Source organism: Myotis daubentonii, chromosome 1, assembly GCF_963259705.1.
Source record: "Myotis daubentonii chromosome 1, mMyoDau2.1, whole genome shotgun sequence".
NCBI lineage: Eukaryota > Metazoa > Chordata > Mammalia > Chiroptera > Vespertilionidae > Myotis > Myotis daubentonii.
This window is the reverse complement of record NC_081840.1, coordinates 139,666,708-139,686,505: the sequence shown is the minus strand read 5'-3', so window position 1 is coordinate 139,686,505 and position 19,798 is coordinate 139,666,708. Positions and strand designations below refer to the sequence as shown.

The 19,798-nt window shown below is 46.0% G+C and overlaps 1 protein-coding gene across 1 annotated transcript in view; it reads left to right on the top strand.

Moving 5' to 3' along the window:
* Positions 1-3,748: 3,748 nt before the first annotated feature.
* The window catches only part of PRTFDC1 (phosphoribosyl transferase domain containing 1), a 107,738-nt gene continuing 91,688 nt past the window's right edge, over positions 3,749-19,798 (top strand). Inside the window, 3 exon segments of the mRNA XM_059698229.1 lie at positions 3,749-4,288; positions 4,291-4,307; positions 14,070-14,176. Coding sequence (XP_059554212.1) covers positions 4,261-4,288; positions 4,291-4,307; positions 14,070-14,176 — 152 coding nt within the window. The 5' untranslated portion in view covers positions 3,749-4,260.

Here is a 19,798-nt window from a genome sequence, read left to right as displayed (position 1 = left end):
TATTTAGTGCTAGTTCCTGCAGCTGTGTCCCTTCAATGACTGCTTTATGGTGGCCAAGAGAGTTGAGGTTGGCTGCCAGGACTCTGAGATCTGGAGAAACACATGGACACATTATTCTTTTGCTCTGAAGCTATCCAATTCCTGTTCCGGTCAGATGGGGAGATAGTGGGAGGATATCTCTGAAGCAGCCCAGCACTTACTGTGGGTGACATTACTCACGCCTGACATTATTGCAAAAGAACAAGCTTAAGTCTACCCCACAGTGCATTCTTTGGTGGAAGGTTAATTTCTAATGAAAGTGTAGTAATACAAAATATGATTCTGAATGTAGTTCCTGGCTTTGTTTGTAAGAACTACTATGGTGCCATTGTTTTCTTTACTCTAAAACTACATATTGGATTCAATCTGCTTCAAATAAGAGGCCAGGAAAGAGGGCTTACTATGCTAATTGAATACTAATGAGGCTTTTGCTTAAGTTGCTCTGTATTACAATTATTCGCAACTAGAGTTCTTCTGTATTTAGGAGGAAAAATACTTCAAAGGTAGCAAGATTCTTACTTAGCCTGAACATTTGGAAGAAAGTGTCTTCCATTTTTTCTTTTGTTCTTGTAACATTTGTAAAGGGTTTTGTTCAGCACTAAAGAAAAGCAAAATATCATCATCCTTATGACTGGCCTTTGTCCACAGTGGCTCTCATCCAGCCTAACCAGTGACTCTGTGGCTAACAATCTGAGTCACTAAGTTTCATATGTTTATGTATTTCAACACAATTCTCAGGCTGAGAGGTTTCTTTTCTTTTAAATTTATTTTCATGTTTCAGGACTCAGAAAGAATGAAATGCCCTTCTGTATTTGGAATCTAGTGTCAATAAGTGACTAGCTCTGAGCAACTAAGTGTATAGATTGAATTATGCCTTTAGGATTGGCTAAAGTCAATACCAAACTGTCAAAAGATTAGCATATACTTCCAGGACAAAAGTCTTTAGCCTGGGGAAGAATTCGGGTAAATATAAATATTTGTGTTTTCACCATGGTACTGGCACAAGATAACTTCAGAATTTAAAATGCTGGGAACTAACAACTAAAAAGAAGATAAAGAGAATGACAGAAAAATGCAATTATATTTACTGGTTATTAACTTTGTAAAGATGTATGTCTTTATTCTTACAGCTTCTTCAAAGGAATATCAGAAGATGGCTGAGCTAAAATATCTTATTTTATGGAAAATTCCATTATTTTAGTAATTTTCTCATTTCGCTGTATCCATTCTCTTACTAGCCTCAGCTTGTCCCTGATTGGTCACCCTACACCCATCTTTAAAAGGCAATTACTGTCATTTTCTCATCAAATGACTTTACAAACATTTGGTCATACATTTTCACAGCATCTCAGATTAATAACACCTTACAGTTTTATAGCATCTTTGAAAGAATTCTCTTGCATGTTATCTCATGTTAATCTCACCATCATATACAATAAAACAGAAACGTATTGCCCCCTCTTACAGATGAGAACATTGAGGTATATTATATTGATGTAATTGGCTTAGCCTCATTGGCTAAGGTCATATATGAATTATTACTAGAAAAAATTGGAATCCTACTGGAAATTATTCCACTAGACATGTAACAACAATTTGAGATTTAAAAAGAATTTTGCCTTGCCCGACCAGTGTGGCTCAGTGGTTGAGCATCCACCTAGGAACCAGGAGGTCATGGTTCAATTCCTGTGTTGCGGGCTCGATCCCCAGTAGGAAGTGTGCAGGAAGCAGCCATCAATGAATGATTCTCTCTCATCATTGATATTTCTATCTCTCTCTCCCTCTCCCTTCCTCTCTGAAAACAATAAAAATATACATATTTTTAAAAGAATTAATCCTGAACAAATGAGTTGTTATTCTTGGGTATTGGTCCTTGAAAATATTATTTGTGACATCAAGTATTAATATTATTATAGTAATGCTACTCAAAGTATAGAAGTGTAATTAAATTATAACATGTTATCAACATATAAAAATATAATAAAATGAATTCAAATTTTAAAAACAATTTGTTCATCATTCTGTAGTATTCATAGGCATTCTTATATGGGTCTCTATAGGACATTCTTGAGTGTGCATTCATAAGAGTCCTGTTGTCATCCAAGCAAGTTACATATTTTTCATTATGAACCTATTGGGTTTTACATTAATTAATTGTCATTCTAAGGAAAGAAAATTCATTTACCATTTCCCTTACATCTTCCATAGTGCCTGGGCTGAATGCACAGTTGTTGCTACTTGACTTCTGGAGATCAGCTACATCTGTAACTTATTTTATATATTTTTTAATAGATTTTTTACAGAGAGGAAGGGAGAAGGATAGAGAGTTAGAAACATCGATGAGAGAGAAACATAGATCAGCTGCTTCCTGCACACTTCCTACTGGGGATGTGACCGCAAGCAAGGTACATGCCCTTGACTGGAATCGAACCTGGGACCTTTCAATCTGCAGACCGACGCTCTATCCACTGAGCCAAACCGGTTAGGGCCTGTAACTTATTTTGAAGCCCCACGCCCCTACTCTGGCCCAATCACTCACACCAGCATCCTACGGGCAAGTTTGATTTTGCAGGAATAAGAGGCTATAAAGGGGTGGCTCCTCAACCACCTGAATCACACTCACCTGAGTGTCTCAGCAACGCAGACTCCTGAGTCCCACTAGCAGGCGCGGGTAGGGTGCTGGCCTGCCGAGTCTTATGAACCCTAAAGTCTGATCATCAGAACAGTGACAGCACTTCTCATTTCTGGAAGTTTTACTCACATTGACTGTAAAGCTGGTTCCTGGGCTTGGTCGTTGACAATGAACATAGAAGATGGTCCTTTGCCTTTGGGAAAGGAGGTGAAAGGAAGGCTAACGTGGCCCCAAACAAGGACCTCTGACAATTCTTAAGGAAATGTTTACCTGTGCACTAGGCAACAATAGCACCCAGTTTAATGGGCGCCGGAGGACCAGCATGGTTTCTAGTCGGAGCCATCCAAGGAGCTGCCTTCCTTCCACTGCGCAGGCCTTTAAGAGAGCCGGGGACCGCGTCTGAAGGACTGTTTTTCCAACCTAGAGCGACATTAGCTGATTGATAACAATTTGCCCCAACCAGGTAAAATCAGCATTCCTCTCTCTGCCGTGTGCCAGAACCCCAAGATAAACAAAACTGTCTTTTAGAGAGGGGGGAGTCAGAAAGCTGTATTCAGCCCAGGGCTTCACACCCATCGCAGGGCGGCAAAGGGCGGGGCAGGATAGCACAGGCCGGAGAATGAACACACGTACAACGGGGAGAATGAACACACATATAATGGGGAAAGCAGGGCCCTTGAGAAATGGACAAAGACCCTGAGCATTCGGTGGGCAAGGCTGGGGTTAGGGGTTGAATCAACGAGGATTTCTCACCTGAGGAGAGTGATTGCTTTAAACTGCAACCTGAAACACTCAAAATCTAACAGTATGTTTTTACAAAAAATGGTAAAGCAGGTAATTTGTAAAAATCTCTCCCCTCGTCATCCCCCCCCCCCCCCCCCCCCCGCCGCCCTCGCCGAATGATGTAAAGGAGAGGTCCTATCTCAAAGTCCGCGCCTTAACCGCGGTGCGGTCCTGGGTAAAAGCAATCGCGTGGCTATTTCAGACCCCTGGTTTGGCGGTTCGAGGATGTAGAAAACATTTCCAGAGAGTTTCCTGCACAGCCCTACTTCGATTACGTCCTAGAACGCAGGCTCCTTCGTGTATTTATTTGGGATGAAAAGCGCATAAAAACTAGCGAGGACATTGTTAGCCCGGAGCTGGGACGGCAGACTTAGGGACAAGGAACCACTTTCTCTTCCTGTAAAAATCGAGCCGCCGGCAGCCTCAGCCTCGATCTCCCGAGTCTCAGGGGGGCGCGGACCAGGCGGGGTCCGGGGCTCGCAGACCCGAGGCGACCGCGGCGGCTGCATCCAGGGACCGCCCCGGAGGGCTGCGCTCCGCTGGAGCAAACGCTGCTCCGCGGCTGCTCCCCGCGCCCCCACGCCCTGTTCCGGGCTCCGCACCTCCGCCCCCCAGACCCGTCGAGGGAGGCGATCAAAGAGGAGGTGCCGAAGCAGAGACGCTGGAGCCCGGCCAGGCCCCGGGTCGGTGCGCGCGCTCCGTTCCGCCAGCTGTCCCGTGCCGGGGCGGGGCGACCCCAGCCCCACCTCCAGGGCCCACCCCGACCCCTCCCAGGTCCTTCCCTCCCTGCTTTCCCCGGGAGAAACATGGCCGGGAGCAGTGAAGCGGCGCCAGGCCAGGGCGAGGCGTAGTGGTAAAGGCAAACTCCCGATGGATTGCGGGCCGAGTGGCGCGCTCCCCCCCCCCCTCCCTTCTGGGCGCCCTCCTCTTACACTCAAGGCTTGAAGTGCGTTCGGGTGAGCTCGGGCCACGGCTTTGTTCTTCCCTCGCGGCGGGGATCGCTTCCATCCTTAAACCCCACTCCCCACTCCGGGCAAATAGCCATCTGACCAAACACTCAACATCCCGCCACCCGGTGTTCTGTGTCTCCCCTCTGGCCCCGGCCCGGAATCCGCTACTCCAGCGGTAAGCCTGGGTCGCGCCGGGCCCCCACTTCTGCCAGCCTCAGTTAATGTGTCACTTCCCCACAGACCCCCGCGGCCACCCGTGGGACCTCCCTCCTCTTGTGCTTCCTCCTGCGCTCTCCAGCCCGGCCCTCTCGCTTTGTCTTCACAGGACACTGAGGGTTCTCCGCGGCAGCTAGGACTAAAGTAGCTCAGGTGACCTTTGAGCTTTGCAACCTGCGCGGGGACCCTCGCTGTGGGGTCTCTGCCCAAGCTCCGGGCGAGTGCCTCTCGAGCTTCAGGTACCTCGTCTGCAGAAGGGACTCAGCACGCGAGGCCTCGGGAGTGATCTGGAGAGTTTATATGTCAAATATGCGGTACTGTGCCCCAAGAGGAGGACGTGGGATGGTGGGTTCCCAGACCAGAGCCTCTGTATCCCAGACAATCCCTCCAGGAGTCAACCAGAGGGCACCCCTCTCTTCAGTGTCCTGAATCAAATCCAGTTCTGCCCTGTGGCCACTGGCGTCTGCCCGTGCCTCCCATGGAGAATGATTTCTGTAGGAGGCAGTGGTTATTACTGTCAGGTTTAATCTAAAACGTGGTGAGGGTGGCCGGTGGAGCCAGTGTTCTACATTAAGATTACTTTTTTAAGAGCTCACCCTGTAATTCACAAATACCAGCTGTACTGGTTAATAATGTGGATTTTGTAATCAAAGAAAGCACGATAATTTCAAGAGAAACATCAAAAGTGCTTTATTCAAAGTAATATCCATCGCTAGCTACACATTTCCCCATCTTTCAGGTAATTTGTGGATATTGTCCCAATAGAACTTTTCTTGTTTTGAGGCAAACCATTCAGAGACCCAATTTTCCACTTCTTCGTATGTTTTGAAGTGCTGCTCAGAAAGTGAGTGTGCCATCAATTGGAACAAATGGTAATCTGAAGGAGTAAGTTTTGGTGAATAGGGCAGATGGGTTAATACCTCCCAGGCGAGATCATTTAATGTGTCTTTAACTGGTTTTGAAGGTGTGATGGTGCGGTATCATGAAGCAAAATTACTTTGCCGTGTCTTCTGGCCCATTACAATCAAAGCGTGGCTCAAATTGATTAATTGTTGTCGGTAGCGATCAGTATTAACAGTTTCACCTGGTTTTAGAAGCTCATAATACACCACACCTTCCTGATCCCACCAAACGCAGAGCATTGTCTTCTTTCCAAAGCGATTTTGCCTTGCAGTCGATGTTGATGGTTGACCTGGATCAACCCATGATTTTGTGCATTTGGAATTCTCAAAATAAATCCACTTTTCATCACCAGTCACAATTCGATGCAAAAAAGACTTTATTTCGTGCCGTTGAAGCAACATTTTACTGTTGACTTTTCCGTTTTCTATTTTTCTTTCATTCAGTTGATGTGGCACCCATTTCCCTTCCTTTAAAATCTTTCCCATTGCTTGTAAACGATCGGAAATTGTTTGCTGAGCAACAGTTAATCTTTCTGCAAGTTGTTTTTGAGTTTGACAGGCATCTTCATCCAATAATGCTTGTAATGGTCTTCAAACTTTTTTGGTTGACCTGGACGTTCTTTGTCTTTCACATCAAAATCATCACTTTTAAAGCGTTTAAACCAGCATTCACAAGTATCTTGAGATGGAGCATGTTCACCATAAGGTTCCTGAAGTATACGATAACTTTCAGCAGCACTTTTCTTCAAAATAAAGTAATGAATTAAAACTTTCCGAAAATGCTCCTTTTTTGGCACGAAATTTGACATTTTTAAGCGTAAAAAGATCTATGATCTTAATACCTTGAGAAAATTTGACTTAAGAAGTTTTGAAGCTTGCTGTCAATACAACAAAATAGCATACATGTCAAATCGCATATATATCAACATATGTGTAACTCCATCTATTGAAAAAAAATCTGCATTATAAACCAGTACATCTGGTAATCTGTGATTATGAATGATTGCATGAGTGAATGGATTGGGGAAGGAAACACCTCATGCTCAAATAGAACTATTCAGGTTGAAATGTGTTGCTCGGTTCTTAAATTAACAGGAGGGCTTTGGCTCTTAAAGGAGTTGCAGTTCATTTATTTAGGCATCCACATACGTTCACTGTCCTGCTGGGTTCCAGGTGGAGTTCTAGGCTCTAGGGATACAGCAGAGAACACGATCAAGCCCTGTCTTCATGGAGCTTACATTCTACAGAAAGGACACAGGCAGGCAGTATGAAAGCAAATAAATAAAGGAGATAGTTTCAGTTAGTGCAATGAGAAGGAAAGAGGAGAATAAAGAGATGGTGGTTGGAGGAGGCTGGGGAGCACTGTTTTTGCTCAGGGAGGCCTCTTTTTCCTTGACGTTTGAGCCACCATCTGAAGTGTAAGCAAGAGGTAGCCATGGGAAGACTCTGAAGCAGAGTACTCAAGACAGCACATGCCAAGTGGTAAGAAATTATTACATCCTGAGTGTAATGGGGCAACCCGCAGAGACGACCACCAGGGACTCAGATCAAAATTTAGGAGCCTTGATTAAGCTGGCCAGGGACTACAGTTACAGAACCCTGCCAAAGCAAGGGCTGAACTGCAGTGCCGACTACAGGAGTTATATTTTATTATTAAATTCTGTGCAGGCCCAGAGAAAAATGTGTCTTTCAAATTCTGGGCCCCCAATATGGAGGAAACTCTCTTTATTTATACTTTTTTCCAGTCCTTTGTCCCCCAAATTTGGAATGAGACTTCCGGGCCTTCTGAGAAAGAAGGCCTGTGTGCTGGGAAGGGGCCATGAGACCATATCTCAAGGCCTGGCCTGGTGTCAGCACTGACAACTCTGTCTGGGGCATAGTTTATGGCCTCTCTGGAATGGGAGTAGTCTTATTTTCCTTATTATTTAAGACAGAAGCCATACTATCAGGGTTAAAATTTCAAACAGCAGTTTTTATATAAGATGGATATTTCACTGAGAAGAAATTTTACACCCAATTTATATTTTAAAAATGTCACTCTGGCCCGGTTGGTGTGGCTCTGTGGTTGAGTGTCAATCCATGAACCAAGAGGTTGTGGGTTCAATTCCTGGTCAGGGCACATGCTCCATGGTTTTGGGCTCCATCTCCCTCTCCCTTCCTCTCTCTAAAAACAAACAAACAAACAAAAAAAACCACATATATAAAAATGTCACTCTGTGGAAGGAGATTTGACTTGGGGTGGCGAACACACAGTACAATATACAGATGATGTATTATAAAATTATACACCTGAAAATCTATATAATTTTATTAACCAATGCCACCCCAATAAATTCAGTGAAAATTGAATTTAAATAAAGCCACCCCAGTTGCCATGGAGAAGATGGTCAGGCCTGGGGTTGGGGTGAAGGACATGAAAATATGAAAGGGAAATAAGTTCAGTTCTGGACAGATCAAGTCTGTAGTGAGTGACCATAGGGCCTACAGGGCAGTATGCATTGTAAGCAACTTTAAATTCATATTTAGATTTCAGGAGAGTGATTGAATATATTTAGAAATCATCAGCAAGTAGAAAGAGATCTGATGCTTGGGGGTGGGTGGATAGGGACCCCCAATAAAAATGGGGAAAATTTAAAAATTACTATTACAGGTAGAAACCTGTAAGAGGCAGAGTGTCCAGGAGAAGTCAGTTCAAGAGACTAAGAATGAGGAGCAATGTAGGAGAGAATAGGAAGGGCGGGAGGTGCCCAGGAAAGAGTTTGGAGGGGAGGGTGCAAAGAGGTCATTAAGAGTGTCAGAAAGCCAGTAGGATTAAGATGGAAAAGTAGCCATTGTATTTAACAATTACAAAGCCATTAATAAAAAAGCCATTCCATCAATAGAATGGTTAAATATAGCACTACTATTTAATAATAGATACTCTTAAAAGAGAACGAGGTAAATCTGTATGACTAATAGGAAAGGTAGATTGTTAAAGTCTCAAAAGCAATGATGGAATCGTGTAAACAGCCCAATCTATTTGTGTTAAAAGAAGCCCTCTCAAAAGCAAGGTAATTTTGTGGAAGATGTAGGGAGGCAGTGAGAGGGCCTGCCTTGGTTGAAAATAGCCAGTTATAATAGAGACAGTTCCTGCATTTATGTCCTTTTCTCCAGTAGAATTCAGGATAAGTAGATTAACCTAAATTGGCCAGAAAGGCACACTCAGAGTCTCAAGGTGCTGATGTTCGTGTGCGGGATTCTTGGAAACAGAGCTGAGGGGTTAGACTCCCTTCCTCTCTGATGGTGGAGGGGTAGCCCTGAGCCTGAAATTGGCAGCAGCCATGGTCACTGCCTGGAGGAGAGAGTGGGTCACAAAGTGAGGGACTTCGCAGCAGAGAAGAGCAGAGATTCACTTTTTATATGTGTTTCCAAACTGTTTTTCTCCTTGGGGGGAAACCACTTGAAAAATAACGCAAGAAATATTCTAAGCAAAAAATATATTAATGACTTAGAAAGAAGGTTTCCAATATACTGTATCATTAAATGAGAAAAGAGATTTGGATTGAGTTCTGAGGTTTGATGTTGTATAAAATGGCTCAGTTAATGTGTCACTTCCCCAGCTTGGCCGTGTTTTGCATCTTCCAACAGAGAAAGATTGTGCTGAATAAACTTAGAGCATATTATCTGTGATACAGAAGCTATTTAAAGACTTCTTGTTTTGATATTTTAAAAAGCAGATTAATAACATAATTATCTACAGTCCACAGCAGTTTCCAATCCCCCAGGTTTCGGGCTTAACTTACAATGCCATTTGTGTGCGATATCAAGGATAACAAAGTAGATCCTTTACCTCTACTCAACAATGACAACTCACTATTCTATTGGAAATAAGGCCAGTTTGGATTATAGAATAGTTTTTGAAAAATACATTTCTTCTGCTTTTACATTTACAGCTTTAACTAGGGTAATGAGAGTTTGGCAAGCGGGTTTGCGGCACATCTTTAAGTTAATTAAAGCATATCAGTTATAAGTAAACTATTGATGTTTCAGTACATCTAAGCAGTTAATATTTATTACATAAGTACGATAGACTAAATATGGATATGAGTTTTATCTCCATTGTCTGTCTTATTTACTCCTCACAGTAACCACATGAGGTAGGCATAGACTCCACTTTCTAGGTGAATACACTGGGACTCAGAGAGGTTAACATGCCTAAGATCTCATTGTCTCCAGGTGTATTGTACTTGTAAGTGTATGCTCTTAACCAGCACTCCATCTGCCTCTGTGCTATGGATTACAATTACAGTTTTTATCTATAGGTTGGTTTAATTTGCCATTTTCTTATTTGGGGAGGGGGCATCATTTATTAAGCACTTATTATGCATCAGGAAATGTACTAAGACCTCTAAGAACATTATCTGTTCTATGCCTTAATCCTCACAACTACCCTGTCTATAGGTTTTATGTGTCTTATTTACAGGAGAGGGAAACTGAATCTCAGAGAGAGTAGGTAATTTCTCTAACATCACAGCTTGCAAATGCTAGAGCTGAGCTCTACAACATGAAGTGGAGAATTGTCTCAGATTTAGAGAGGGCAGTAAAGGATTTGCATGATGGAAGGAATGGGTTCAGATGACTGTTAGTTATGATGCCATCACCTGGCTCTGGGAAGTAGGGTGGTTAGTGTGTGTGGTCTGGAAGGGGAGCCAGAAAGAGCTATTTACTTGGATGATCTCCCTGGTTCTGGACAGGGTTCCCATCTGTCTTGACCTTGGCCTGCTAGCGGGTCTTCTGAAAGCTGCTCATGTATAGCTGGTGGTTCAGGCTCTGCCCAGCCACGATGGTATTAATGGTTACAGCAGGCCCAAAGAGTTCTCAGGGGTGGAAGCCAGAGTTGCTCTGTGCAAATTCAGTAGTGTACCCAGCCAGTTTGCTGGTAGAGGAAGAGCAATGTGATACTCTTCGAATATACAGATGACACACACCATTGATTAGGAGTCTGCCCATGGTAGATATGAATTTTCAGAGCCTTGAACAGAAGTGCTCTTTATCACAAGGAGACAAGGTTGAGGCTGGAGTTCAGGTAGTATTGCATAATCCGTGAATGGAGACTATGTGTCATTCACTCATTTAACATTTTTGAGCAGCTGCCATATTCCAGGTCAGTGTCCTGGGCTCTGGGGATTCAACCATTAAAAAGACAAAGTCTCTACCAGAAGAAGCTAATATTCCAGTGGGAGGAGACAAGACAAAACACACACACACACACACACACACACACACACACATATCACATCCAGTAGGAATACATGCTATGAAGGAAAGTAAAGCTGGGTAGGAGGCAGACAAGAATGAGTGGGTAGGAGGTGGCTGCTATTTTACTTGGGTGGTCAGGGAAGGCCTGTCTGTAGAGGTGACATCTGAATGAAGACTTGAAGTAAGTGAAGGGTAAGTCATGTGGATATCTGGGGGAAGAAAAAACATGGCAAGTGCAAGACCCTTGAGATGGAAGCATGCTTGGCACATTCAGGGATCAGCAAGGGGGACAATGCCTAAAGCAGTGAGTGAGGAAGAGCAGGCTTGAAGACAAGTCAGAGAGGGAAGCCATGGTGAGTACTCTGCATTGTACTCAGAGAAATGGGAAGCCTTTGAAAATAACCGCAGAAGATGGCTATGACATCATGCACATTTTTAAAGGAGCCCTTCAGCTGCCATGTGGTGGGAGTATGCATGCAATGGTGGACACAGAGAGGTAAGTTTGGCAGCTAGGGCAATAATCCCAGGAGACATATGGTGACACAGACAGAGAGGCGGTCCTGGTTACATTTTGAAGGAATCGATGATAAGATTGACTAATGGGTTGTATGAAGGGGATGTAAGAATGAAATTGACAACAATTCTGAGGTTTTTATCTGAGCAACTGGAAAAAGGAGTTGTTCTTTCCTGATAGAGAAGGATAAATTTTGGGGGAACTATTACAAGTTTTGGATGGGAGCAGGTGGGGGCTGGACCATAAGTTGCCCTTCCAAAACCTGAGCAAAAGAGAATTGTTTTTAAATCTGGAGTGAAAAGGAGAATGGAAAGCGGGAGGATGTCCCAGCATTAAATGAGGCCCAAGTGGGTTCTAAAACAGTAAAACCAAATCAGGTGCTGGCAGGAACAGGAGTTTTCTCAAGGAGCCTGAAAGGGATCCTCTAGTCTAGGAGAACAGATAGCTGTGAGGCGTACCGGGAGTTTGAGAAAGAAGATCAGAGGACAGGAACAGGCATCAAGGCCTCCAGAAAGAAGAGGGTACTGACCCAAGCTTCCTGGGGGAGCTGAGCTTGGAATACAGAGACAGAGAAGAAAGACAGGGAGAAGATGTAGATGCAAGACAGACAGTTGAACAGAACACAGAGCTGGGAAGGAAAACAACTCGACTGAAGACCGATCTGAGGACAGGAAGGAGATAATTTAGGGAACTGGGCTGGAAAATTAGGAAAGGTCTGCATTATGAAAGGCCTGGAAAACTTAAAGCTGGACAGAAAAGTCTGATGGCAGTGGGTAGGAGTAATTAGAGAACCAGAACTGGCAATGCAGCCATGGTCAGTTTGAGTGCATTCAAACTGTTGTGTTGCATCCTTTCCTAAATATCTGAGAGTAAAAGTAACATCTTCACCTTCATTTTCTAGCTCACCTCTTTACTACTTTAACCATAAAACTTGCACATCCCATCCTAAGCAAGAGGAAGACTTGCTTGCAGTCTTCCCAGTACCTGAATGGGCCAGTTTCCTGGAGCAACTGTTTCCCAATAAAATGACTTTAGTTTCCACCATAGTATGTCCTGTAGAAGTCTTTGCAAGAAGGATGAGATGACTCAGAAGTTTGGGTCTACACTAATCCCCAGAGACATGTATTTTTAATAGGAAATCTTTCTCAGGCAAATGAGGCTTATACAATGCATGGAAATGTAATCTTATCTAATAAAAGAGAAACGTGCAAATTGACCGTACCTCTGCTACACCCGCAAGCCACACCCACCAGCCAATCAGGAGTGAGTATGCAAATAAACCCAACCAAGATGGCAGCAGCCACGGAGCTGGAGCGAACAGGAAGCTTGCGTTGCCCCTGGTGATGGAGGAAGCCAAGCTTCCTGCCTGCCCTGGCCGGTTGTGGGCTCTGCTCAAGGCTACAAAGTTTCAATTATAGAAGATAAATAAATCCCAGATACCTGCTTCCAGCCTCTGTGGCCTCCGCTCAAGGAGGGTCTGGGAGCCTGGGTTGCCCGGGGCCATGGCCAGCCAGCAAACAGCCCTCAGCCCCTCACCCAGACCAGCCATGCCCCCCCACAGCAGGGACCCTCACCCCATGGGGGCATGGCCAGCCAGCAAACAGCCCTCAGCCCCTCATCCAGACTGGCCACGCCCCCCCACAGCAGGGACCCTCACCCCATGGGGGCATGGCCGGGCCTGCAAACCACCACAGGCCCCTCGCCCAAGCCACCCCACACCCCAAGGGAACCCCCACCCTGATCCAGGACACCCTTCAGGGCAAACCAGCCGGCCCCCACCCATGCACAAGGCCTCTATCTATACTAATAAAAGAGTAATATGCTCATTAGACTGGGAGACCTTCCAGGAGACCTTCCAGACGTTCTTCTGGACAAAGCCATGGTGGCAGGGCTGAGGTAGAGGCGGTTAGAGGCCAAGAGGGGAGGGCAGTTGTGGGTGATCAGGCTGGTGGGGGGCAGGGCCATTGAGGGTAAGCAGACCAGCAGGGGGGCCAGTTGGGGGAAAGCAGGCCATCAGTGGGGGTCAGTTAGAGGTGATCAGGACAGCAGGGGGGGCAGTTTGGAGTGAGCAGGCCAGTAGGGGGGCAGTTGGGGGTGAGCAGGCCAGTGGGGAGGGAAGGTAGGGGCAAGCAGGCCAGCAGGGGAGACAGTTGGGGATGATCAGGCTGGCAGGGGCGGGGGGGGGGCATTTGGGGGCAAGCAGGCCAGCAGGCAGAGTGGTTAGGGGCAATCAGGCAGGCAGACAGGCAGGTGAGCAGTTAGGAGCCAGCAGTCCCAGATTGCGAGAGGGATGTCCGACTGCTGGTTTAGGCCCGATCGCTGTAAACCAGCAGTAGGACATCCTTCGAGGGGTCCCAGATTGGAGAGGGTGCAGGCCGGGCTGAGGAACACCCCCTCCCCTGTGCACAAATTTCGTGCACCGGGCCACTAGTAGTATATATAATACTATAGTAATATGTGATATAGTGTATATATTAGTATTACAACTATAATGTTATAGATACACATGTTATAGTCATGGTAACATTTATAATTAAGGCATAAATTAAGGTATTTTATACATGTACTCTGTGTTCTTCAGTACTAGGTCCTTTATCAAGTTGAATGAAACATTACCTTGTCCCACTGAACTTTTCATAGGTTCACAGAATATAATTTAATGCCATATTTATCATAGGACTACTTTCTGTTTTTGGTATTATTTTGTTTTTCAAATGACACTTTTTGTTTATTTATGGTTTTAAAATAAATTTCCAAAGAAAAAAATGCCATAACCAAAATCATTTGATTTGCAGGTTATGAACGATTGTCCAGAGTATGACTTGAATTTATTTACATACCCACAGCACTATTATGGAGATTTGGAATATGTCTTCATACCTCATGGCATCATTGTGGACCGGTGAGTATTACTTCCTGTGTCGGGCTTGACCCTGTGCTGGGTGGACTGTCTCTTGAATGAATCATGCAATACAATTTAAGACCCTGTTTCTGTATCTCTTTTATGCAGTGGGAGACAGCACTTTTCAGGGCAGAGAATTTGAAATACAAACAATCTGTGCTTTACCTGAACAGTTTACCTGAACATTTGTTCAGAGGAAATACTACCCATACATAAAATATTACATTATAAGTAACAGTCTCAAGATAACAATTGTCCGAGAAAAACTGATGAAAATGGAACTTGGGAAAGCATTGCTTCTCACCCAGGTACCTTTGCCTCACATTTTGTAGACTCTCCAGTTAACCAGGGAGAGTTAAGAGGTGATCTTTGCCTTCATAGGACACGCCCCTAAAGCCCTGGCTTTTCCTGAGAGCTTGTATTTATTTCGGAGAAAGTAATGTATCAGAGGCTAACCAGTCTCTGCACAATTTTATTTCCCAGCCAGTGGTAACGTTCTGGGAACAGGTATGTTTGCAGCTTAAAAGATCTGCACAGAATTCTCTCTGGAATACTATTTCTAGTTCTTTCTTATTTGTCTCCATAGATAGCCTCTGACTCCATCCTAGCTGACTGGCTTTCCTAAAACCAACATTTTCTCTCTGTTCTAAGCCCCTAAGTCATCCCTATTTGCCCTTTGGTTCCAGAGAGACCCCATACAGTTCAGCCCACCAAAAATGCCAAGGTTTAAATAGAGGCCAGGCCCCTTTCACAAAGTGGCCTTAAGGCCCAGACTGTTACATTTCCATGTACCTCTAGTTTCTAAATTCGTAAGCCTTCACATTTATATGGAGAACAATCTTCATGGGTTTTACAGTGCATTCCCAGGAATCACAGTTCTTCCCAGACCCAGAAATCAGGTGGGGAGGCACAGGGAAGTAGGAGCAAATGGAGGCTTTGGGCTCCCACTCTACCTCTCCTATAACCATAAACTTAAACTTCTGCCCCCTCCTTTTTCATGTGTTATATTCTTCTGAGTTAAAATTTAACTTTATGAAATAGGTCCTTGGCCAAAAGAAAGTTTGCAATAAGCTAGGTGATTACTTCTGTCTGGAAGGAAACGTCATTCTTTCACTCAAATTCTAAAATTTTCACTCAAATTCTAAGACTTGGATATTGTGTGTTCTCTCTCAAACTAGAGCATATTATTAAAATAAGGTCTGGTTTGGGATTTCTCATACCTAATATGGCTTTCTCTGAAATACAAGTTCTGATCTTCAGAAGGAAAAAAAGGTTTTGTGATCAAATAAACTTGGGAAATTTGCCTCTCCCAAATTGCTAAATCTTCCTTTTGACAATTTATATTTAAATATATGGAAATTATGGGGGGGGACTTCCTCAACTTTAACAATTAAACCAACTTTTGTTGTACTGTGGGCATCTTTATAGTTGGTCACCTCTTAATAACTCTCAGAAGAATTTCTCTTAACACCAGGATGGAAACCCCATGGTTTAAACAAATTCCTACTTTTCTAACCTGAATTTTATGACTTAAATTAATTGCAACCTGATCTAGTAAATGATTGAGCTCTGGTAAGGTTATCCAAAACCAGATCCCTGTACAGGAGACTCACCCAGTGAACTTGTTAAAATGTACATTCTTAAGCTTTATGTCCAGAAATTCTGGTTCAAAGGTCTGGGGTGGGGTCCAGGGTGGGCCCCAGGATTGCCCATCCAAACCTTTAAAATGAATTAATTAAGATATAATTTACATACTATAGAATTTACCCACTGTAGGTAAATGATTTAATGATTTCTTAAAGCAAATTTTTAGCATTGGACAACCATCACTAGCATCATTTTATAATATTTTTATTATTATTTTTCAATATATTTTTATTGATTTCAGAGAGGAAGGGAGAGGGAGAGAGATTGGAGCAGCAATGAGAGAGAATCATTGATCGGCTGCCTCCTGCACGCCCCCTACTGGAGATCAAGCCCACAATATGGGCATGTGCCCTTGACTGGAATCAAACCCAGGAACCCTTAATCAGCAGGCCGATGCTCTATCCACTGAGACAAACTGGCTAGGGCAATATTTCTATTATTTCAAAAAGTTTGTTTGCTCAATCTCTGCTCCTACCCTCAGCATTAGACAATCGCCTAATCTGATTTCTTTTTCTCTATATATTTGTCTTGTCTGGGCATTTCTTATAAATTAAACTATACAATACTTAATTTTGATTCACCAGTTGATAGATATTTGGATTTCTAATTTTTTGCTGTTATGAATAATGCTTCTATGAACATTCTTTATGTGGAAATATCTTGTCATTTCTCTTAGATGGATTCCTTGAAGTGGAATTCTGAGTTTTATGGTAAATTTGAAAAATTGCCAATTATTTTCCAAATTGGCTGTACCATTTTACATTTCTACCAGCAATGATGAGGTTTCCAGTTTCTCCACACACTTGCCAACATTTAGTATTGTCAGTTGTTTTAATTATAGCCATTCTAGTGGATATATAAGGGTATCTCATTGTGGTTTTAATTTGCATTTTCCTAATGATTAGTGTGCTTGTTAGCTATTATATGTCTTCTTTGGAAAAATGCCAAGGTCTTTTGCCAACTTTTAACTTGGGTTGTTTGTCATCTTACTGAGTTAGTTGTAAGAGTTCCTTATATTTTCTAGATGCAAGTCCTTTATCAGATATTAGGGGCCCAGTGCACGCATTCATGCACCCTGAAAGGAACTGTGGACTACCAGGCTGCAGTGGGCACAGGGCGGGTCTTGGCCCATCCTCTGTGCCCCCACCCAGTCCCTCCCTCTGTGGCCCCTGTCTGCCGACAACCCCGCTCTCACCACCACCACTCCCATGAGCTGACGGCGCCAGCCCACTCGCACCTGCTGACAGAGGAGAGCAATTGGAGCCAGCGCCAGCAGCGGGTGTGAGCAGGGCCAGTGTCCTCAGCGGGTGTGAGTGGAAGCTGCTGCCCCAATTGCCCCTCAGGAGCAGGGGGAGATGGAGAAGACCTCAAGGGGCAGTCAGGGCTGGTGGCAGCTGCTGCTCGCACCCACTGATAGCGCAGAGTGATCGGAACCAGCACTGGGCGCTGGCAGCGGGTGCGAACGCTGGTGGGACAGCGGTGCACGGGAGCAAAGAATTTTCAGTAAGCACCAGAGTCTTGACCCAATGACAGCAACCAGCGCTCTGCCTTGGTCTGGCGCCCCCGCTCACCTGCTCCACCATTTCGCCACAGCCAATGCCTGCCATGTTCCATGCTCTGCCACCTGCTGCCCACCATGTTCCACATGCACCCCCTGGTGGTCAGCGCACATCATAGCAACCAGTTGTTTGGTTGTTCAATTGTTTGGTTGTTCTGCTACTCAGTCTATTTGCATATTAGTGTTTTATATATATACTAGAGGCCCGGTGCACAAAAATTTGTGCACTCGGGGGGAAGGGGGTCCCTCAGCCCGGCCTGTGCCCTCTTGCAGTCTGTGACCCCTCAGGAGATAATGACCTGCTGGCTTAGGCCTGCTCCCGGGAGGCAGAGGGCAGGCCCAATCCCTAGGTGCAGCCCCTGGTCAGGCCCAGAGCAGGGCTAATTGGGGAGTTGGGGCGCCGCCCCCTGTCATGCACAGAGCAGGGCGGATCGGGAGGTTGCAATGCCACCCTGTCACACTCAGGGTAGGGCCGATTGGGGGTTGGGGCACCGCCCCCTGTCATACTCAAGGCAGGGTCGATGGGGAGGTTGCGGCGCCACCCCCTGTCATGCACAGAGCAGGGCCAATCAGGGGGTTGGGGCACTGTCCCCTGTCACTCACAGAGCAGGGCCCATCAGGGGGGTTGGGGCTCTGTACTCTGTCACGCACAGAGCAGGGTCGATCAGGGTGTTGGGGCTCTGTACTCTGTCACGCACAGAGCAGGGTCGATCAGGGGGTTGAGGCGCCGCACCCTGTCACACTCAGGGCAGGGCTGGTGGGGAGGTTATGGCTTTACCCCGTCACACACAGAACAGGGCCCGTGGGGGGCGGTTGGGGCGCCGCCCTCTATCACCCACAGAGCAGGGCCGATCAGGGGGTTGGGGCACTGCCACTCTCACACTCAGGGCAGAGCCAATGGGGAGGTTATGGCTCTACCCCGTCACACACAGAGCAGGGCCCATGGGGGGTGGGGAGGTGCGGTGCCACACCCTGTCACACACAGAGCCGCAGGGTATTCAGGGGGTTTGGGCGCTGCCCCCTGTCAGGCTGATCCTGGTGCCGGGAGGCCTCGCTGCTCCCAGTGCTGGGAGGCATATTACCCTTTTACTATATAGGATAGAGGCCTGGTGCATGGGTGGGGGCCGGCTGGTTTGCCCTGAAGGGTGTCCTGGATCAGGGTGGGGGTCCCCACTGGGGTGCCTGGCCAGCCTGGATGAGGGGATTATGGCTGTTTGCAGCTGGTCACACACCCTTCAGGGTGGGGGTCCCCACTGGGGTGCCTGGCCAGTCTGGGTGAGGGGATGAGGGCTGTTTTCAGGCTGGCGGGTGACTGAAGCTCCCAACCGCTCCTTTTTTGCTTTTTTTTTTTTTTATTCTGGGCCAGCTTTAGCTCTGAGGCTTGGCTCCAGCTCTTAGGACTCAGCTGCTGAAAGCAGGTATCTGGTTTGTTTAGGTTCTATAATCGAAACTCAGAACAGCTCTGAGATCCCAGCTGGCTGAAAGCAGGTTTCTGGGGTTTTGTTTAGCTTCTATATTTGTAACAATGTTTCAAACTGCAAGCTCAGAGACCGGCAGCGGCAGGCGGGGAACGTTGGAGTCCTCCGTCACTGAAGCAAGCAAGCCTCCTGTTCGCTTCAAGCTGCCTGGCTGCCGCCCGACATCTTGGCTGGCAGTTAATTTGCATATCGCCCTGAATAGCCAATGGGAAGGGTAGCGGAGGTATGGCTAATTACCATGTTTCTCTTTTATTAGATAGGACTAGAGGCCCAGTGCACAAAAATTTGGGCACTGGCAGGGGGAGGGGCTGTCCCTCAGCCCCACTTGTGCCCTCTCGCAGTCTGGGACCCCTCGGGAGATAATGACCTGCTGGCTTAGGCCTGCTCCCGGGTGGCAGAGGGCAGGCCCAATCCCTAGGTGCAGCCCCTGGTTGGGCTCAGAGCAGGGCCAATTGGGGAGTTGGGGCGCCGCCCCCTGTCATGCACAGAGCAGGATGGATCGGGAGGTTGCGATGCCACCCCCAGTCACGCTCATGGTAGGGCCGATTGGGGGGTTGGGGCACCGGCCCCTGTCACACTCAAGGCAGGGTTGATGGGGAGGTTGCAGCACCACCCCATCACGCACAGAGCAAGGCCGATCAGGGGGTTGGGGAGCTCCCCCATGTCATGCACAGAGCAGGGCCCATCAGAGGGGCTGGGGAGCTTCCCCCGTCACACACAGAGTAGGGCCGATAGGGGAATTGGGGCACTGCCCCCTGTCACACACAAAGCAGGTCTTTGATGATGTGCAGTTTATTTTTCTTGTTTTTAAGCCTCACTTGCTAGGGTTCACCCCTCTGTCTAAATAGCTTAGCCTTCAGCCTTAGATTAGTTAGAAATTGTACTTAAACACCTTGAGCCAGTAAGGCTTCCACTCTGCTGATGAATGTGTGTAAGGGT